Below are 22,725 nucleotides of genomic sequence, written 5' to 3' on the forward strand. Positions count from 1 at the left end.
GGATTTTCTGACTCCCTAATCAGTTAACAATTTTGAATACCGTATTCTCTTACCAGTGGAGATCTTTGAAAACTAAACGATAAGAGAGAGCGCGGAAGGGAAGGGAGAACTCCCATGTGGACCTTGGGAAGTGACCTTTATTGTTTTTTTCCCTACAGGCATCCTCTTTATTTATTTATTTATTTATTCATTCATCTTTATTGGAGTATAAATGCTTTACAATGTTGTTAGTTTCTGCTGTACAACAAAGTGAATCAGCTACATGTATACATATATCCCCATACCTCCTCCCTCTTGTGTCTCCCTCCCACCCTCCCTATCCCACCCCTCTAGGTGGTCACAAAGCACCGAGCTGATCTCCCTGTGCTATGCGGCTGCTTCCCACTAGTCATCCACTTTACATTTGGTAGTGTATATATGACAATGCTACTCTCTCACTTTGTCCCAGCTTGCCCTGCCCTGTGTCCTCAAGTCCGTTCTCTGCAGATCACTTCACAGCAGGGCACAATATTCCCTGTCACCACTATAGACTGAGCTATAGACTCAACTTGATAAAATGCCATTTCTATGGGGAGCCAATTATTCCTTTGGGAAGTGACTAGTCAGCAAGGTTTTTAACTGTAAATTCTTTCTCATTAAGTTACCACACCTTGTTTTTCTGATTATTAAAGTACATCCTCATTATCAAAATGTTTAGAAAATACTGGAAAGTAAAAAGAATAAAAGAAAAAAATTATAGCTAATCCTTCTTCCCAGAGATAACCACTATTAACACTTTGATGTATCTCTTTACAGATTATAAATATATACACATATACATAAAAAAGATACATATGTTACACAAACATCACCATACTCTTCATACCATTTTAAACCTGTCTCCCTCTTTTGGCTAATATATTACTACCATATTTCCAGTTAGCACAAGTATGAAGTTGTGTTTTTTTCAAGTCTTAGGCTGGAGAGGACTGAAAGTCATTCTACCTTTTTTAAGAGGCTGAGTCACCCCAATACTTTTTGAGAGGCCCAAAGATTAAAGGAGGTAGTTGCTTAGGGCAGAGAAAGCACATTCACAGACACCTGCAATTTAAACTTCTGATGGTATTGCAAAATGACATTCAGTAAATAGTTGTATTTGTGCATGTGTTAAATGCATGACTTTATTCAAAGGAAGCACTTAAATTACACAATTTTATACTTCTGTTTTGCCATTTCTTCATTTTTTAAGATCTACCTGTGATTTCAACAATCAAAGTGACCGGGCTTCCCTGGTGGCGCGCAGTGGTTAGGAATCCACCTGCCAATGCAGGGGACACGGGTTCGAGCCCTGGTCTAGGAAGATCCCACATGCCGTGGAGCAACTAAGCCCGCGAGCCACAACTACTGAGCCCACATGCCACAACTACTGAGCCCGCGTGCCTAGAGCCCATGCTCCGCAACAAGAGAAGCACCGCAGTGAGAAGCCCGCGCACCGCAATGAAGAGTAGCCCCCGCTCGCCACAACTAGAGAAAGCCCGCGCGCAGCAACGAAGACCCAACACGGCCAAAAATAAATAAATAAAATTAAAAAAAAAAAATCAAAGTGACCTAGGCCTCTCTGGGTCTCTGACAGGCCTGAGCAGGCTGCTAGCATCCCTCTTTCTCTGCACACCCAGGCTAGTGCAAGGGGTTACTAACCAGAGAGGGACCTAAGGTGGTTCTAGCCCTACACGTTTTTCTCCCCACCCCTCCCTCCCTCCCTCTTATTTTGGAGACTCTTTAAGCACAGTCCAGTAGATTCTGACCTAGAGCACTTTTCCTACATTATGTCCCAAACTAGCCGTCTTCCAAGGAAGAGTTGCTATGTGTACTTCGGACTAGCAGTCAGGAGCCCTTCTTTGTTTTGCCCTGTTCAGGCTGATGGTCTTATGGGCCTTCCTCCCCTTACACTCTGATCCTCCCCTCCTGCCTCCACTCTTCCCCTGCATTCTCAGAAAGGATTCCTTTCCCAGAGTTGACACCTGGCCCTCATGCTGCCTCAAGTTGCTCCTTTTATGTATACTTCCTAGTTCTTCTGCTTGAAGCCTGTCCCGTCTGTGTTAACTTTTATTTCTCTACATTACTTTGTATTCAACAGAGCACCATGCTCATAGTAGACATTCAAAGAAATTACTGATGATGTCACACCACTAAATGGATAGCTGAGGGTAGCATAACTGACTTTCTAGAAGAAAATGAGGTAACCTTTACTTTTACATCAAAGTTGCTATTGGTTACCGGGGGCATGCAAACCAATGAGGGCCCAACCTGCAACTGTTGGTAACACTTGAATTCATCTCTCTAGACTTACATTCTTTTCTCTCATGTTTCTTTGTCTCTTCATCTTTCTCTTCCTGCTCCTTATTCCAATGCTTTTCTTTTTCCAACACTTTTTTCCTTTCCTTCTTTTTCTTTCCCTTTTTCACTGACCCGACTTGCCAGTGATCCAATACAAAAAATTTCTCTTAATCTGCACTCCTTGAATCCATGTCTATAGGACATAAATTTCAATCTCCAGAAGGCTTTTCACAGGCTGACCCTCCTTTACTTGGTGCACCTCGGTCTGTAGTACAAAAACTTTCACCAGACTCTTATGAATTTGCGCCACCCAGTGGCTAAAGTTGCTAAAGTCATCCTCTGAAAAAAGCAGTGCATATAAATAATTAAATATAAACAAATGTGAAGCCTGTAATACTGCCCCAAAGGAAAAAAAAATAATTCATAGCAGCCAAATTTTGTCCTATTTTAAAGTCTATTTTCTAATACTTGAAATAGGGTGGCAAAGAACATGTTTAGGGGTACACTGTCATGGTCTCCACAGAATAAGATGATGCCCACAAGATTCGACAAGGATTTATTCAGGTCACTTCTGCTCCCTAATGTACTGGAAAAGAAGAATAAACAGCACAGGTTATAGGGTAAAGTCTTGATTGCTCTCTTGAGGAATCAAACATCCAACGTGAGAGACACTATTTTGAAGACTTATAAACCATACATGCGATAATACCAGCAGTTTAATTTATTTCTTCTACAATGAACTTTTTTGGACATGTCTATGTCTAGGACATATGCCAAGGAGTAGCATTCATGGGTTGGAGGGTACATACACCATCAACTTTGCTAGACTGCATAGAGTCCTCCAAACTGGTTGTCGCAAATACATTCTCACCAGCAGTAAAGAGAGTCCCTGTAGTTCCACCTCCTCCCTAACTTGGAAATCTCAGACTTTAAAATTTTTGCCAGTCTGATGGCTATGAAGCAGTACGTCATTGTTGTTCCTATGTGCATTTTCCTGCTTAATGGTGAGGTTGAGCATCTTTCTATATATTTATTTGCTTTCAGGTTTTCTCTTGCTTGCTTATAACCGCTCCCTTTTTTTCTATTGTGTTGTTAGCCTTTTTTATTGAGTTGTAGAAGTCCTGTATTCCTGGTTACATTCCTGAATACTAATCCTCTGTCTTTGACACATTTACAATCAGAAGTATATTTCTCACATAAAACGTATTCCTCAAAGCTGATTTACACATAAACACCTGCCAGGCTCTGAAGCTCTGGGAGTGCCTTTTGGCTCCAAGATTCTGTTTTCATTTTGACTTCTATGGCTAAAAAGCTATTGGACTTATGTTTCAAAGTCCCAGGAAACTGAACATATTCCTTAGAAGGACTTCAAGGACTCCCACCTTGAAGGACTCTGCTTTGTCAACACATACGTGACAAAATAAGGTAGCTGGGTTTTCAGCCTGTTCCAACCCTATTCAATTCTTTATGGCAGGAAGAGAAATGAGCAGCTCTCAAAAAACTGCTAGTATCTGTTATTGTCTTATTCTGAAATTAAACCAGCGAAGTAATGCACAGGTTCAATTTCAGAGTGATTTATTAAGATATTGCTTTCCTAAGCATTTATAATGACTCCATGGTGTTGAAAAGAAGTGCAACCTGTAGCAATATCTAAACTCCTGGGCCTATTTTCCAGCTCTCCAGAGTAAGCCATAAAGTACCTTTGCCTAACATATTTATTTGTCTAAGCACAGGGAAGATGAACTTTGGCAGAATAGACAGCCCATGTGCCAGAGCAGCATCGCATTAGAGATTTCTGTCTGGCCTCCTCTCCTTTCTGCTGTGGTATCATTGTTTACCCTTTTAGCTCCCTCCTTCCCATCTAAAGGAAATCATCTGATTCCCATATCTATACTTTCCATGAAATCCTTTCACTCCAACATACTTGTTCTTCCTGGTGGATTAATTTTAAGCCTTTTATCTCTAACTGTAGATAATAATAAGAGCTAACACATAAAGCACATCTACCATGTACAATAATAAAAGTTTTGTCTCCTGCTAAAGTAACTCTGGGAAACAGGTAGGCCAGGGAGCATCTCACGGGTCTGAACTACCACAGCCCCTGAATCTGTCTTGCACAGTAGCCTTGCACAGTAGAGCCTTGCACAGTAGCTGTTTTTAGTGCCAAGTTGGGAGACAACACTGCTGTGTCATTTTGAAGAGTGTGCTCATGTGTGTGTGAGCGCATGATTAAATAGTAAAGGGCTTCAGAGAAAACTGCTGTCCTTGGCATGATTACAGATTCCAGAAAATTAGTAAAGTGAGTAAACACTAAAAAATGTGTTTGGCTGTGTAAAAATAACCAGTTACAGCCATTTATGTAAACAGCTTAACATTTAAGGCCTGATTATCATGCAGCACAATAACAATTACATATATCATTAAATATGCATCAGATTAACCTTGTAAGTTTTATTTGATTACAATAGCACTCTATAGAACAGTCTTACAGTTAATTGCTCATAATGCATAAGTCTGTTCACTATTTACATCAATTAAATGAGACAGCGCTCCTGAGCGTGTCCTGCATTTATTTGACGTAAGCCTGGATTATTCATCCTTGATTGCAACTATGCATTTGCCCTATGACCTGTGAGATAATGTACACTCTCTTTAGTTTTTTATAGTGAGGAAGGTGCTAAAGAAGCAGGTAGCAAAAGAAAATTCTGTTTAATTTGGTGTTTTGGAAGCCTACAGGTTTCCAGTAGGTAGTTCTTGGTTAAAATAATGAAAATATTCCAATGCTGAGCACTGGCCAACCTAGCCTAGAACACTTCTAAGCAAGCCCCAAGGTCATACTGTGAAGCACTTCTAGAATTAAAATTAAAATTAAAACTACATTATAATTTATTTGACTCCCACCATGAACTAGGTACTACACATACATCATCATATCCTTATAAAGCTCTTATAAATTAGGTATTATTGTTTTCATTTTACGTATGAGGAGAAAAGAGACACAGAAAGATAATAGTTTGCTAAATTCTTGAAGGTAGTTAGGATTCAAATTCGGGAAAGGCTTCAAAGTACATACTTTTTCAATTATATTAAACTGGGCCAGGTTTCTTACAATTCATATTTCAAACACTTACTAGGCACTTGTTGGTTGCAAAAGAGTATAGACTGCCTGTCATCAAATGATGCAAAATACTTTAGGAGCCTGTTTTGAAGGTCAAAAGGTGGAGGCCTCGTTCATCCGGCTGAAAGGCATGCGGCATTTAAAATTTTCCTGATAAACAGGAGTCACTCAGCAACAATACATTCCTGGTTCACCTCACTCTTAGATTCTACCCCAAGCCTGCTGTTTCAACAGAAAGACATCCTGCGCTTTGTGGAGATCAAAAAGAAGTCAGTGAGGGAATTCTCTGGCAGTCCAGTGGTTAGGACTCAGCACTCTCACTGCCGGGGCCCGGGTTCGATCCCTGGTCGGGGAACTAAGATCCCACAAGCCGCGCGGTGCGGCCAAAAAGAGAAAAGTCAGTAAGGTGAGGAAGAGGCAGAGGAGATGGGTAGCAAAGGACTGGATTCATGAAAATTTGGCATAATGGCCATGGCATTATGAAAATCCTAATACTTGCTAACTTTTCACTTTGAATAGCCAGAGGGAGTTTATTAGTTACATTTGGACAGACCTGATTTTAATTCTGGCTGTACTACCTAGTAACTGAATGACTTAGGGCAAGTGGTTTTACCTCTCAGAGCCTCGTTTTTCCTTATCTGTAAAATGGGATGCAGTAAGGTCCTTTAGCAGAATTTTTCCCCCTCTTGTTCATCTTTGAGATGTTTAGGGCCCTCTTACTTATGCAGAAGCACTCCAGTCAAGCCACTGTGTGGAGAAATAGCTATATGTAGACCTTACATTTCTTTAAGTAGCTTAGCAAGAGTACTTCAACCCTTCCTCTGCAGACTGGTCATGGTTGAGGTTGATCAAGTTAAAAGAGCAATCTAGGAAACTCCTGGAAAGAAAAGAATTGATTTCCTATCTCCTTTGACTAGGGTGGCCACAAAAGGAGAAAGATATGGAGGGGGGGGGAGTGAATGGGGACAAGAGGATGGCAATGCTTCTGAATGCAAGAGACAGCAACAGAGGCTGAGGAGGCTGGAACCAGTCCTGAGCTGGGCCATGGTGGACCCTGGGCTTCTGTGAAAGTGCCTTAGTGTGTGAACTCAAGGGGCTGAGCCCTAAGAGCTGCAATCCTTGAGGCTCAGGCCTCTACTGAGTGCATCACAGGAAATTCCTTGCCTTTAAGAGACCCTGTAATTGGCAAAGCAAAGGGCTCTGCTCCCAGACATAAATCTCTGGCTAATTTACATTGACTGGGGTTACCTTAGAGTTTAAAGGGGAGGAAGTTGAAACCTAGAAGGCATGGCTAGACTTTTAGACTTTTTGTTTTTATCTATTTGTATACCAAGGGGCTTCCCTGGTGGCGCAGTGGTTAAGAATCCGCCTGCCAATGCAGGGGACATGGGTTCGATTCCCCGGTCCGGGAAGATCCCACATGTCGCGGAGCAACGAAGCCCGTGCGCCACAACTACTGAGCCTGCACTCTAGAGCCCGCGAGCCACAACTACTGAGCCCATGTGCCACAACTACTGAAGCCCACATGCCTAGAGCCCGTGCTCTGCAACAAGATAAGCCACTGCAATGAGAAGCTCGCACACCAAAAGGAAGAGTAGCCTCCGCTCGCCGCAACTAGAGAAAGCCCGCGCTCAGCAACGAAGACCCAACGCAGCCAAAAATAAATAAATAAATTTTAAAAACAAATTAATTTTAAAAATTTTTTTAAATGTAAAAATATTTGTATACCAAACTACAAAGAACCACTTCAGATACAGGAAAAATAAATATTAGACGAGGTAAAGTTTATAAAGTCTTTCAGTACTCAGGACATAGTAAGTAACTAGAAATGGCAGATAGTCATTTCCACTGGGAGGAAGGCTCAGAAACTGCACTTCTGGTTCTAACCACAGCAGCTAAGCAGCTGAAGGGGAGCCTGTGGGGATATTTGGACACAATCAATGGCAGCCACATTATAGAGCCTGGACATCTTCTCTTTTCCTTGCCTGAGTGACTTCATCCATACCTTTGCCTTTACCTGCTCATTTTGCAAATATCTGTCCAGGATGCACTTCTGGGCACTGAGGTTACAAAGAAGACACACATCCAAAGAAACAATTCTAATATGGTTATAACATTTTAGCCCTGACCTCTCCTCTCCTCTGAGCTCTAAATTCATTTATGTCATTTCCACTCAGATTGCAAAACAGGTATCTGAGACAGACCTTTAATTTCTCCTCCAGATTTGCCTGATGCCACCACATTGCTGAAGGCAAAAACCCAGAAAAGCACTGCCTAATCACTGTTACCCTTACCCTCACTGTGCATTTTCATTTCTCCACATCTTTCTTAAGCACAATGAATGACTAAATTGGGGCTTAGAATTCTAATGAGGGCCTAACATCAATTGAAGAGGAAGGGAAATTTCCAGGTGCTTGAATGCTGTGTTTTTAATGAATAGATCCCAGTATTATGTGGGACTGTTTTTCCACAACAGTACAACACTGATGACTCATGTTCAGTTTGTTGACAATCGTGACGTCCAGATCTGGATATACGCCCTAGCCAGACTCAAAAACTTTCAGTTTAGATGAGAAAGACATGAAGATAAGTCCTAAAGGTTTGACCCCATTTTCTGTTTGTGGAGGTGAAGGTATTGTACAGGTGTAGCTGAAACATCAATGTTCATAAACTACCTGTTGAACAACTGCTGGACGATTAATGATTTAAAGGGCAATTTTTATGTTTCTACTATCTATTCTCCACACAACTGCCAGAGTGATCCTTTTAAAACAAATCTGATTATTCCTTTGCTCTCAACCCTTCCATGGTATTCTATCACATTCTAATAAAATCTAAAGTCCCACATGGCTTACCAGATACACAATCTGGCTTCTGCCTGTTACCCAACTTATTGCTTTAATTTGCTGTGCTACAGCCTCACTGCTCTCCTTGCTTCTTCTCCAACATGCCAAGCAGTCGGGCTATTTTAATTGCCATTTCTTTTCTCCTGGAACAGTTTCTCTCTAGAAATCCACACATCTGCCTCTCTCATTTAATGATTAGATTTCTGCTTACAATTAAGAGGACATCCTTGTCTACCCCATCTAATAAAGCATCCCCTTTCTCCTAATTTTTTTTAAAACTTGCCACATTACTGGGCATTAGCTATTATTTAGTAATATATTATGTGTATTGCTTAATGTCAATCTGCCCCCTTATTATGAGACAGAAACTTTGTTTTATTCACAGCTGAATTCCCAGCACCTAGAACACTCTTCTCATCAAATATTTGATAAATGAACAGATTTTCAGAATACATCAAATGTAAAACTCCTCTAAATTTATTGACATGAAGCATAGAAAAATATCTAGAAGAATGTATAGCAAAATGTTAATTATCATGGTGGGAGCTGTTTTTCACATTATTTTTGCTCATGCAAATATGCTGACTTTTTTTTTTTTTAGTATGAACTTGTATGACTCAGATACTAAAAAATGAGTAAAGAGGCCACACATGCATAAAGTGTAAATGAATTCTATAAGAGGTTGGGCAAATTTATGAAAGAAACACTTCTAAATAGATGTATTAGCATGATGGTTAAGCTAAACTACTGTTTGAATCCCCTTCCCCAACACGGTCTAGCAGTGTGATCCCAAGTTGTTCACAAGGCAGAGTCTAAAGGTTTTCACCTGGAAAATGGGGACGATAATAATTAGTGTCTACCCCATAAGGTTGTTTTTGAAGATGAAACGGGACCATGTATGTAACCTCCTTCGTACAATGCCTGGCATGCAGAAAATACTCGACAAACGGCAGCTATTATAATAATTAGTAGTAACAAGAGATGTTGGGACATACCTAGCCCTCAAGATTGACATCAGAGTGGACCACCACATCCTCTCATCATTGCGCCTCAATCTGGGCCCCTGAAGCCCAAAGAGGGGATGGTTCTCTCCAAAGAAGGTAATTTCGACGTTCCAGAAGCATCTGAATCAAACGTACCCTGTGAACCCTTAAACCATTCAGGCAGCCTGGTTAATCCATGAGCAGCACTGCAGGACCCGGCTTCGAGAGGCGACCACCGCTCGCCGTCCTTGGGCCCAGTCCCTTAGCCTCGATTTTGTTCGAGGCTGCAACAGAGGTGAGGGGCGGGAATGTCAGAAAACACAAAAGCGGGGCAGTACCGGCCCGCTCCAGCTCACCGCACTCTGGAGCGGTTCAAACGGCACCACGAACCGGCAAGCCTGCGGCAACCAGCAACGCGCCCCCAGGGAAAAATGATTACTGGTCCGACTCAAAACTCAGACAAGCTGCTCAAAGGCCCAACCTCCAAGACCTCCGCCAGAAGCCAGACGCTAGAGCGCGGCTATGGCCGGGTCGGGGACCGAGGGAGGGGCGGCCGCGGATGCGCGGCACGCGGCGAGGCCGCGACGGCCGGGGCGGGGACTGGGCGGAGGCGGCGAGCGCGCGGCCCGCTCTCGCCTGCGCCGCGCGGGAGCGAGCACGCAAGCCTAGGGCGCGCGCGCAGCTGGCGTTTCCTCGGCGCGGAGGAGGGGAAGGAAATAAGGTGAGGCACGAGGCGCTGCAGGGTGGGCGGCGGCGGGGCGCGAGCCCCTGTCTCGGGACAAGGGCGAGGCGGGGATCGTGAGGTGCGGCGGGGTTGGGGGCGGACTGCGGGCCCCGGCGGCGTCGGCGGCGAGGGGGGCGAGGGGGGCGAGGGGGCGGGCGGGCGCGAGGCGCGGGCCACGCCGCGCAGTGGGGGAGGGCGGCGTGGGGCGGGCCTGAGCCCTGGGGCCCCGCCCCTTCGCGGTCTGACGCGCCCCGCCCCCTGGGCGGCCCCGCTGGGTCCCAGCCTGGGTATTCCTGTCTCTGCTGCAGGGGAACACGAAATCCCGCTCTTAGCAGACCCTGGTTGACGTTACCCCTTGTTTTCAAGTAGGCCTTCCAAGTAGATATTTCGGGTCTGTTTTAGAGGTGAGGTGGTCTGAGGCTCCAGTAGAATGACTTGCCCGAGATCACACGGTTAATAAGGAACGAAGTGAGGCTTCGAATCTTGTCCGCAAAACTCCCAAGCGTGTGCCTGTCCTCTGCACCACATCGAATGCTCTTCACGTTCCTTCCCTCCTCCTCCCAGTAACTTCTTGGAATTTGGCAAATGTTAATGTGGAACTAGCATCCATCCTTTCATGGATGTTAGCGTCAGAAATGTCTCTTGTGTGAAGAAAGAGGAAAAAAGAAGATTCCGCTTATTGCAATATTGCGCTTACAACGTGGAGTGTTTATGAGACTGTATACATCCTTTACTTGACCATCTCTACTAACCTCTGTTGAAGTGACGCTGCTGTTCACTAACTGTAAGACATTGTGGAAGTGACAGTCTTTCAGAGGTTCCTTTCTCTTCTTGAAAAAGCAGCATGCCTCAGAAGGTTGTAAGGATTCAGAGACAATCCACATACAGTGATACCACAGTACCTGGCATATGAGAAATATTCAGTAAATGGCCATTATTTCATTATTGAGTGCATAATACCCCTTACTAAGCACACTTTTCTTCAAACTCATTTTCCTGGGACCAGAGCAGAGGGATAACCACTCAAGTTCATCCTGGAAAAGACAAGTTCATTGACAGTTTTATGTGGGTGTCCCATACAGTTAATGATGAATTATTCCCCAAACAAAAACTATCAGGTGAAAGAAGTCACTGCAGGAGAACTAAAGATGAACTAACCTTTTTGTAGAATTAACATTTGTCCACTACATTTGTGTTTATTGAGTTCTTTCTTCTTGGCACTGTGCTTGGTACTTTAAGACATACAAATTTGTATTTGATGTAGTCCCTGCTTTCATTTATGAAAGGGCTAAGGAGAAAAGTGAGGCCGGGCAGAGAAAATCAGATGTTGTTTATTAGAGATACGTAGCCTTTGTAGAGGGCTTACTATGGGCCAGGCACTATGGTACATTATCTGTGTGGATTTTGATATTTAATCTTCGACAACTCTAGAAGGTAGATATGATTGTATCATATCCATTTTACAGAGAAGGGAACAAGCTTGTAGAGATAAACTAATTTGCTTAGCCTTACAAAGCTAGGATGTGGTACAGTTGAGTAAGTTGCATTATGTTCTCTTTATCTTGTCCCTTTACAGTATTTCCTCATCCACGTGCCACTTTTGTTTGTTTATAGGGGGGGTCGTCAGCTTTGGTGTCTGTGTTGGCCAGTTCTGAAATCTCCTTGAAGGAGCCCTACATTGAGGAAGATCAAAGCAGCAGTCTTTGCCAACTGGGGAATGGACCGTTTGAGTTCCTTTAGCAGTAAGTACCATGGGAACAAGTCCCAGGTGAATATTAATAGCAAACTGAAGTGGAAATTGATCAAAGAAGAAAAATAAACACTTTGAAGATGAAGCCACGTGAGTGAATCTGATCCTAAAGGAATGAGTATCAAATCAAAATAAAATCAACCACTACTACTGAACACATGATAGAAAACTGAACACATGACCACAAACACATGACACTCAAGGTCTTATAAGACAATTAAGCTCAGGTGGGCCGTGCATAATATGATTAACCCGTAGTTCGACTTAAAAAAGCAGTTGAATTTCTCTTTAGAATCAGTAACATATTTCAGGTGCCTTGGTAAGAAATAATGTCAGTGGTAGAATAAAGGAAATGCTCCTGCCCCTGCTTTTTTGGCACTTGTGTTCTAAGAGTAAATTATAGCACAGTAATAGTGCAGAGATTTATGGCGTACATGTGAAGTAAATCCAGGCAGCCACAACTATGGAGGAAAAAATACACTTTTTCTTTTCTTCTGAAGATAAGAGATTTGGCAGAAATAGAAATCCACTGTTAGATGTTAGTAGTGTCCCAATGAGAAGAATCAGAAAGTCACTTTTGGGGTGTATCCTCCTCAGCAGTTTCTTTCTTTCTTCCTCCCTCCCTCCCTCCCTTCCTTCCTTCCATTTACTTATTTTGCTTTTGGCTGCGCCAGGTCTTAGTTGCAGCACGCGGGACCTTTTAGTTGTGGGACGCAGACTCTTAGTTGTGGCATGCATGCGGACCAGGGATTGAACCCGGGCCCCCTGCATTGGGAGCGCCGAGTCTTACCCACTGGACCACCAGGGAAGTCCCTCAGCAGTTTCTTTTTTTTTTTTTTTTTTTTTTTTTAAATTAATTTCATCTGTTTCTTTTTTTTTTTTAATTATTTATTTATTTATTTATTTATTTATGGATGTGTTGAGTCTTCGTTTCTGTGCGAGGGCTTTCTCTAGTTGTGGCAAGCGGGGGCCACTCTTCATCGCGGTGCGCGGGCCTCTCACTATCGCGGCCTCTCTTGTTGCGGAGCACAGGCTCCAGACGCGCAGGCTCAGTAATTGTGGCTCACGGGCCCAGTTGCTCCGCGGCATGTGGGATCTTCCCAGACCAGGGCTCGAACCCGTGTCCCCTGCATTGGCAGGCAGACTCTCAACCACTGCGCCACCAGGGAAGCCCCCCTCAGCAGTTTCTTAAAGGGGCTCTAATTTACTCTCTCATCAGACTCCCTATATATATTTAGGACAGAATGGAGTCTTCCAATACATCTAGTTCAGATCTTTCATTTTTCACACAGAGAAAGAGCTTAAATGAATTGTCCCCATGCTGGGAGTATAAACTGAAACCACTCTCTTCCCCTTTTCAAAATAATTAAAAATTAAAAAAAAAAAATTTTTTTTAATATTTTTTTATTTTTTTAATGCTATTCTTGTCTGCTTACATTCTTTTTTTAATGTATGTATGTATGTATGTATGTATGGCTGTGTTGGGTCTTCGTTTCTGTGCGAGGGCTTTCTCTAGTTGTGGCAAGCAGGGGCCACTCTTCATCGCGGTGCGTGGGCCTCTCACTATCGCGGCCTCTCTTGTTGCGGAGCACAGGCTCCAGACGCGCAGGCTCAGTAGTTGTGGCTCACGGGCCGAGTTGCTCCGCGGCATGTGGGATCTTCCCAGACCAGGGATCGAACCTGTGTCCCCTGCATTGGCAGGTAGATTCTCAACCACTGCGCCACCAGGGAAGCCCATTTTTTAAATATTTTTAAGCTAAACTTAAAAAATTTTATTTGGAAATAATTTCAAACTTACAGGAAAGTTGGAAGAATAAGAATAGTACAAAGGGGCTTCCCTGGTGGCGCAGTGGTTGAGAGTCTGCCTGCTAATGCAGGGGACATGGGTTCGAGCCCTGGTCTGGGAAGATCCCACATGCCGCGGAGCAACTGGGCCCGTGAGCCACAACTGCTGAGCCTGTGCGTCTGGAGCCTGTGCTCCACAACAAGAGAGGCCACGATAGTGAGAGGCCCACGCACCGCGATGAAGAGTGGCCCCCACTTGCTGCAGCTAGAGGAAGCCCTCGCACAGAAACGAAGTCCCAACACAGCCCAAAAAATAAATAAATAATAATTAAAGGTGCTAAAAAATAAATAAATAAATGTATTAAAAAAAAAAAAAAAAAAGAATAGTACAAAGAATATCCATACACCTTTTGTAAACCTTTTACTCTATTTGCATAGTTCTCTATCTATAAATATACATATTTATTTATATATATATATGTATTTATAAGTAGATATACATACCCCATATTTTTTTTTCAGAATCATTTGAGGCTTAGGGACATACATCATGGCCCCTAAGTACTTTAGTGTTTATTTCCTGAGACTAGGGCTATTCTCTTCTAACTTCAGTACATTCTAGCCTCAGTAGAGTTGCCAACTTTAGTAAGTATAACACTGATAAAATACTTTTATCTAACCTGCCGTCTGTATTCCAGTTTTGTCAGCTGACTCAATAATGTCCTTGACGATGTCTTTTTTCTTTCCCATACAGGATACAGTCAAGAGTCAGGTCTTGCATTAAGTTGCTGTGTCTCTTTAGCCTCCTTTAAACTGAAACATGTCCACAGCCTTTGTCTTTAGTGATTGACACTTTTGAAGAATACAGCCTGTTTCTCCCCTTTTTAAAACTAGAGGTGTCTCATTTGGGTTTGTCTGGTCTTGCTCTGTTCCTCATTAGCGATGTTAATTTTGAAAACCCAGTCAAGGTGTGCGTTTGAGTTCTTCACTGTTTAATGTCTATTTTTTCTCTTGCATCTAATAAGCAACCCATAAGGAGACAGTTCCAGGCCATAAAATATCCTGTTCCTCATCAGAAGTTCTCCCTAGTTAACATCCATTGATGATTTTTGCCTGATCCAGTCTTTACTACGATGGTCGCAAAATGATTTTTTCCCCCGCATCCAGCACTCTCTCCATATTTACTAGTTAGCACTTAGCATTCTACTATAATCAAGAGACCTCCTGTTTCACTTATTTATTATAAGTATGCCCGCATGAATTCCTTTATTTTCAATGGTTTATAATTCATTATCATACTTACTTTGGTTCTCAGATTGTCCTAATTTGACCACTGTGAGCCCCTTCAAGCTGGCTCTTGCAACCTTGTGACATGCCCCTCCCCCCACCCCCATCGCTTTTTTGAGCATCTCCTTACTTTCTGGCATGGCTGCATGTTCGAGGTGCATCTTCTACCTCCCATGCCCCAGCCCTAGAATCAGCCACTTCTCTGAGGAGCCCTTGGTCCTTTTAGAAAGGAATGACATTAGAGACCAAGATATGGCCATTGCTTATTGCTACTAGAGTATCTTGGCATCTGGGCCTTTTTGGCCCACAGCGCTGGGAAATACATGGTAGGTATACGCTACGTACATATATACCAGTATATGTACATAGTCGCATATACATGCATATATCCATAGATGCACTTTCTTAGAAATCGTGAGTTCACACTGATAACCTCCAGTTCACCTTCCTAGGCTGTTTTCTTGTCTCCCCACCGCCACCACATTCCTTGTTTGTGTGTCCTTTCCTCAGTGAAAACCCTGGCTCCCAGCATTAGCATGATTATTCATTTGCTCAGTCTTAATACATCCAGAATTATTTCAGAATTGCTCTGTGCATACCACTACATAACACAGACCCACTTCAACAAGTTCAGGATTTGTTTGCAATTCTCTGCATCACCCAAGACTGAAGGTCTGTTGTTAAATGTTCATAAGTTACTTGGATTGGTTCTTTTTTTCCCCTTCCTCATTGTGGCTGTGGTATTCCTTTGAAATACTTTTGGGTTCATCTGTTCGTTCTGCTTTCAGTTTTCCCTTCCCATATTTAGTGGTTTAATTTTCTAATTTGTAGAACATAAGTATGCTTCCAAAAGTCAAAGCTATGCAAAAAGGTATATTTGGAGAATTGTTGCTCCTTCCTAGGTCTCTTCCACTCCGTTCCGTTCCCCCTCCTCCAACCCTTCATAGGTGTCCAACTTCATTGTTTTCTAGTTTATCTGTCCTTTATTTCTTTTTGCAAAGACAAACAGACGTGTATATGCTTTTGCTTTTGTTTTCCCTAATTTTTTCCTGAAAAGGTAGCATACTATGTATGCTCTTTTGCACCTTGTTTTTTTCACTTAATAGTATCTCCTGGAAATACAATGCTACTTTATAGAGATTGTTATTTTTTTATAGTTGCATAGTACTCCATTATGTGAATGTACCATAGTTTGTTCAACTACTGTCCAGTGCTTGGACATCAAAGTAGTATTTTGCAGTTATAAACAATGTTCTGATGCATAACCTTATATTGTTGGAGGTGTATATTCAGGGTAAATTCCTAGAAGTGGGATTTCTAGGTCCAAAGATAAATGGATGCATTTATTTAGATACTGCTAAATTCCCTTCTATAGAAGTTGTGCCATTTTGCATTCCCACCAGCAATATATGAGGATGCCTATTTCCCCACAGTCTTCTTAAGAAAGTATATTATCAAGCTTTTGAAGTTTTGCCAATCTGATGGGTAAGAACTTATATCTCAGTGTAGATTTCTCTTATTATGAGTGAAGTTGAATGTCTTTTCATGTTTAAGGTCCATTTTATCTCTCTCTTTTTTTCCTAATTATCTCTTCGTGACTTTCATGGTAGGATTTTTGGTCTTTTTTTTCCTCTCAATTTTTAAAAGTTCTTTCTATATTAAAGATGTTAGCCCTTTATCTGTGACATGTTTACAAGTATTTTCTTCTAGTTTATTTGCTTTTTAACTTTGCTTATGGTGTTTTTTGCCAAAAAAGAGCTTTTTGTTTGTTTTGTTTAGTCAAATTTATTACTCTTTTATTGCCTCTGAAGTTTGAATGATGGTAAAAAGTCTTTCCCTCCTAGGTTACAGAAAAGTTCTGGAATCCTTTGTGAAGGACAGTTTCGCTATGTGTATCAGAAACCCTCTGTACACTCAACAGTTCTAGTTCTAGGAAAATAGAAATCCTGAGGAACAAAATGTGAACTGTTACGTGTACAGGAACGTTGATCTCAGCATTTGTTATAATAGTGAAAAATTGGAAACAACTTAAATATCCACCAATAGGAAACTGGTTAGATTAGTGGTTCTCAATCTTATGAGACCCAGTGATTTCTTTTTATAATGTTTTTAAAGCCCCTTTTACTATTTGGAAATGAAATACATAGATAATATAACATATCTATGCCCATGATTTCAAAGAGATAAAAATAATGCCCTAGGACTTCCCAGGTGGCACAGTGGTTAAGAAATCTGCCTGCAAATGCAGGAGACACGGGTTCAATCCCTGGTCCGGGAAGATCTCACATGCCACGGAGCAGCTAAGCCCATGCGCCACAACTACTGAGCCTGTGCTGTAAGCCCGCGAGCCACAACCACTGAAGCCCGAGCGCCTAGAGCCTGTGCTCCGCAACAAGAGAAGCCATCTCAATGAGAAGCCCACGCACCACAACGAAGAGTAGCCCCCACTCGCCACAACGAGATAAAGCCTGTGCACAGCAACGAAGACCCAACACAGCCAAAAATAAATTAATTAATTAATTAATTAATTTAAAAAAATAATAATGCCCTAACTATACTATAGAAGATAAATAAAAGAGAAGTAATTTGTAATAAAGAATGTAATTTATAATAATATGTATCAATATGTTTAGACATTACAGTGGAAAACATAATGCCTTTAGTCAGATGCTTGTACCCATAAGTCAAATCACTGAGCATATTACGACTACAAATGCACAGTGATTCATGTGTGTTGTATTGGTGACTCAAATACCACAAGCTTGAATAGCTCTTAGTAAAGTTCTGAACAAAACAAGGTAAAATCTCCTCTTGACGTAATGCAGTTTCCTTCCTGGAAAATTCAATACATATTAAAACTGTCAAAAACATTTTGTTTTCTTTAGTATGGAATTATGTTCCAGGTCATGTAATTATGAGCAAGTTTTCACCTACTTGAACGTCTGGTGGGACATTTGAAAGTTGTGCAGGAGACTGGCCAATTCTTTGTTGTGTAGGAATATCTTGAGTGTTGAAGGATATCTAGCACCCCTGATCCCAGCCTGCTAAGTGCCAGTAGTGCTCCCTAGTCACTGTGGCAACAAAAAAGCATCTCCTCAGATTTCCATAATGCCTTCCTAAGAGGCAGTTGAAAACCATTGGGTTCGATTAAATAGATATAATGGACTATTATTCATCCATTAAAAAGAGTGAGGAAGATCTATGTGTACCATCATGAAAGATGTTGACAATATATTATCAAGTGAAAAAACAGACTATAAAATGTGTGGTATCCCACTTTTGTTAAAATATACACACGTACGTAGAAGAAGGGCTGGAAATCAGAATGTTAGTAGAGGATGACTTATACTTTATACTTTTTATTGTCTAAAATTTTTGAAACTATAAATTGGATTTTTACAAAATATATCTTTTTTTTTTAACATCTTTATTGGAGTATAATTGCTTTACAGTGGTGTGTTAGTTTCTGCTTTATAACAAAGTGAATCAGCTATACATACACATATATCCCCATATCTCCTCCTTCTTGTGTCTCCCTCCCATCCTCCCTATCCCACCCCTCTAGGTGGTCACAAAGCACCAAGCTGATCTCCCTGTGCTAAGCAGCTGCTTCCCAGTAGCTAGCTATTTTACATTTGGTAGTGTATATATGTCCATATTACTCTCTCACTTCGTCCCACCTTACCCTTTCCCCTCCCTGTGTCCTCAAGTCCATCCTCTACATCTGCGTCTTTATTCCTGTCCTGCCCCTAGGTTCTTCAGAACCTTTTTTTTTTTTTTTTTTAGATTCTATATGTGTTAGCATACGGTATTTTTCTCTTTCTGACTTAGTTCACTCTGTATGACAGACTCTAGGTCCATCCACCTCACTACAAATAACTCACTTTCGTTTCTTTTTATGGCTGAGTAATATTCCATTGTATATATGTGCCACATCTTCTTTATCCATTCAACTGTCGATGGACACTTAGGTTGCTTCCATGCCCTGGCTATTGTAAACAGAGCTGCAGTGAACATTGTGGTACATGACTCTTTTTGAATTATGGTTTTCTCAGAGTATATGCCCAGTAGTGGGATTGCTGGGTCGTATGGTAGTTCTATTTTTAGTTTTTTAAGGAACCTCCGTAGTGTTCCCCATAGTGGCTGTATCAATTTACATTGTCACCAACAGTGCAGGAGGGTTCCCTTTTCTACACACCCTATCCAGCATTTATTGTTTGTAGATTTTTTGATGATGGCCATTCTGACTGGTGTGAGGTGATACCTCATTGTAGTTTTGATTTGCATTTCTCTAAAAAACAATTACTTCTTGACATGAGGGTTTAAAAACTCTTTAGGTCAGTCATTGGCCAATTTTTTGTTGTTATTGTTGTTGAAGAAAGTTTGAGGAAAGAAAAGCAAGCTCACATCATTAAAAGAAAAGGATGTGAGGAAGAAGGTAATTCGGTAAAAATTGACATTTAATATAAAATAATTTTTGTTCTTCCATGTCAAAATTTTAAATGGGAGAAGTGGGGTAGTTGCTGTTCCACATGTTTATTTTGAAGCTACTGCCAGAAAGATTACCTTTCTTTCCTCTGTCATTTTTTTCTCCAGGTCTTCATTTAGAAGCAAAAGAAAAGAACAATAATCACCACTTACAGGAGGGAAAGGTGCCTTGAAGAGTGTTTCTTGGACTTTAGGAAGGAAAATGCTATTGCAGAATGTGAGAAATTCTGCTCCAGGCCAAACAGATTAAATCCCTTCTCTGCCTTCAGAGCCTGTTTTCTTAGACTTCTGTTGATCGCAGAGAACAGCTCTGCTAGGTTGCCCTGACTCAAGAGTGGCAGAGTTTGGGGCAGCCAAGGACACACATATCTGCATTTTTATGACTTTAGAGAGTTTGGATTGTACTCCTTGCCTTAATATTGCAGAGACAGTACTGTCATTGGAACTGGAGGAAGGTCTGCTCTGTTCTCTGCTTACCGTGGGAGAAAGGGAGGGAGCTGTCCTGGGTTTAACTCCCAACCCAAATATAAAGTAGTACATCCCAAGACATGTTTAAAGGGTTTTTCTTTACCAACTTTTTATTATGAAAAATTTCAAACTTATAGAAAGTTGAAAGAACAGTACGGCAATTATTGCCCATTACCCAGACCCAGCAGTTATTAACGTTTTGTCAGATTGGCTTTATCTATAACTATATATGTGTTATGTAGATATGTGACATTATTTTCCCCTGGGAAAATAAATTGTGGGCATTATGAAACTTCCAGTTAAAACTTGTGTTTGTAAATTTCTCTGCAGGGGCAATATCTACTTAAATGCTATTTAAAATAGTAGATATACTGTAGGTAGGAACAAAGCTGCCCTGAAATAAAAAGGAACATAATTTTTGTTTTTTCTTATTTGGAATGAGCTCATCTTGTCTCCATGAACTTTTCAGCACAGCTTACTACCTTGTGTAATCATTTGCAGATTTTCACCTTCTCGCATTTAAGATAATCATAAGGTGTTTTGAAGCTAGTATATTTTTCTTTTTGTTATAGATGATCCCTCTGATAAGCCACCTTGCCGAGGCTGCTCCTCCTACCTCATGGAGCCTTATATCAAGTGTGCTGAATGTGGGCCACCTCCTTTTTTCCTGTGCTTACAGGTAACTCTTTAAGGGGAGGCTTGCCTAGTTTTATGGATATAATAAATTCAGAGATGACTATCAATTGCTCAGAAGGACCATACCTTATTAAGTCTATTTTTTCCAGTCAATATTCAGTTACACATTTTACCAGTGAAAAATTGGGGAACAGAGCAGGATGGATGAGATAGACTGTTGAATATTCCACTTCCCTGTATCAACCTAATGCTGTTTTTACCAGTAAATTTCAAGTATTGGGACTACAGGATATAGAATTGGAGGATTATTCCTTTTGATAGCACCTATGACACTGTTTTTTGTCTTACTGAAGAGTGATGTTTGGGCAGGTGACAAACCAGGGAACAAACTATTCCGTCGATGATGGTAGTAGTAGCAATACTAATGATAAGTGCTGGGCTTCCCTGGTGGCGCAGTGGTTAAGAATCCGCCTGCCAATGCAGGGAACATGGATTTGGGCCCTGGTTCTGGAAGATCCCACATGCCACAGAGCAACTAAGCCCGTGCGCCACAACTACTGGGCCCGCGCTCTAGAGCCCGCTAGCCACAACTGCTGAGCCCGCGTGCCACAACTACTGAAGCCCATGCACCTAGAGCCCGTGCTCCGCAACAAGAGAAGCCACCGCAATGAGAAGCCCGCACCGCAACGAAGAGTAGCCCCCGCTCACCGCAACTAGAGAAAGCCAGCGTGCAGCAACGAAGACCCAATGCAGCCAAAAATAAATTTTTAAAAAATTGTTAAAAAAAAATACTAATGATAAGTGCTTACTCTGTGCCAGGCACTATCTTGAGTACTTTGCATGAATTAACCTTTAAATCATAACTGCAACCCTAGGAAGTAACTATGATTAGTATCCCTATATCATAAAGGAAACTCAGGCAAAGAGAGGTTAAATAATTGGCTCAGGGTCCCACAGCAAATACCATATTTTATCAGATCCAAGATGCTATTGATTAAAAGAAACATCCCAATTTCAGAAATGTTAAAGTGTAAAAATGGCTGATGGAAGTTGTAATATACTTTTTATTATAAGATGAATCCACATTTCAGTGTTTTAAAATATGAAATAATACATGTCTTAGAATTGCTGAAATAAGCTAAGAGCCAGGATTCAAATTTAGGCAGTCTGCTTCCAGGGCTTATGCTTTTATAAAAGGAGGAGTTGTCCTAGGAAAAAGTCTTTTTTTCAGATCATTGTTTTTCTCTATGAGGGCCATTGAAAGGCTGTGATCATGAACTTAACCTTCCTGTTGTGGCTGCAGACAAGACTAAATGAATTCTTAAAAACTCATCACAAGAGTAAAATACCCACAAGCCATCTTCTATCCTTTAAGAAAGCATTTCAAAACGTAGCTTTTTGGTAACTTAATTTTCCTTTCTTTTGCAGTGTTTCACTCGAGGATTTGAGTACAAGAAACATCAAAGTGATCATACTTACGAAATAATGGTAATGATGAAGTTGTAGGAATTTCCCTTCGTTTTCAACTATTATACTGGGAATTAGTCTTTTTTTTCTTCATCTGCAAATATCTCACTTTTCTTTCGCCCACTTCTGGATTAGGTAATCATTGCGCAATAAGCTTTTTAGGATTTTATGGATCTTCTAAGGCATTTAAGTCCAAAAAATCATTTTATATACTCAGATTTTTGGTTTAAATGAGAAGGAATTTAAAGGAAGTGCTTTTTGAGATTTACTAATATAAGGATCAGAGGTTTGTGGTTTTCTAAGTTCATTGATAAACATGTAGTAAATGTGTTGTCGCTGTGTTTGGCTAATGGTATTTTTATGTGGTTTGTGTGGGCAGTGGTGATATTTATATCTGGCACTCCACCTCCCCAGCCTTGGGGAAATTAGTTACCCTCGGAGAGTTAAGTTGTAAAATGGATGTAGGGTGAATAACATAGTAATATACAAAATCACTTTGAAGAGGTAGACTGACTTTTAGGCCAGAATAAGACTTGGCTGTAATTTGATGTTTGCCACCTCTAAAGAAGGAATGAGAGGCAGATGTTGGTAGTGTCCTTCCAATATCTGGCCAGAGGAACGGGCACTTTAATAAGCCAAAGTGAATATCTGGTATGCTTGACAGGTGTATATACATTACCTTTGTCAGTTATCAGAGCCTAACTCCTAGTTCACCAAGTAGTTTTCTTACATTTGGCCTCCCATGTTGTTTTTCTTACAGGAAGGAATGCCGGTTGGGCATCTACTTAACAGTAATGTCACATCATGGGTTAATCCATTGATACCTGTGTTAGTTTTCTCTTGCTGCCGTAACAACT

General features: G+C 41.3%; 2 protein-coding genes across 7 annotated transcripts in view; one reads left to right on the forward strand and one right to left on the reverse strand.

Moving 5' to 3' along the window:
- ACACA (acetyl-CoA carboxylase alpha) overlaps positions 1-9,832 on the reverse strand; it is a 266,475-nt gene extending 256,643 nt beyond the window's left edge. For all 3 annotated transcript variants that reach the window (XM_059908198.1, XM_059908197.1, XM_059908201.1), the window contains exon 1: positions 9,276-9,832. In XM_059908198.1, the coding sequence (XP_059764181.1) occupies positions 9,276-9,313 (38 nt within the window). In that variant the 5' untranslated portion in view covers positions 9,314-9,832. The remainder of the gene's footprint in view (positions 1-9,275) is intronic.
- Positions 9,833-9,930: 98 nt separating this feature from the next.
- TADA2A (transcriptional adaptor 2A) overlaps positions 9,931-22,725 on the forward strand; it is a 45,165-nt gene continuing 32,370 nt past the window's right edge. For 2 of the 4 annotated variants that reach the window (XM_059907999.1, XM_059908000.1), the window contains exons 1-4: positions 9,931-9,984; positions 11,602-11,729; positions 20,338-20,444; positions 21,830-21,889. In XM_059907999.1, the coding sequence (XP_059763982.1) occupies positions 11,705-11,729; positions 20,338-20,444; positions 21,830-21,889 (192 nt within the window). In that variant the 5' untranslated portion in view covers positions 9,931-9,984; positions 11,602-11,704. The remainder of the gene's footprint in view (positions 9,985-11,601; positions 11,730-20,337; positions 20,445-21,829; positions 21,890-22,725) is intronic. The other 2 variants (XM_059908001.1, XM_059908002.1) reach the window with 2 other exon arrangements.

This window comes from Balaenoptera ricei, chromosome 20 (genome assembly GCF_028023285.1).
Source record: "Balaenoptera ricei isolate mBalRic1 chromosome 20, mBalRic1.hap2, whole genome shotgun sequence".
Lineage (NCBI taxonomy): Eukaryota > Metazoa > Chordata > Mammalia > Artiodactyla > Balaenopteridae > Balaenoptera > Balaenoptera ricei.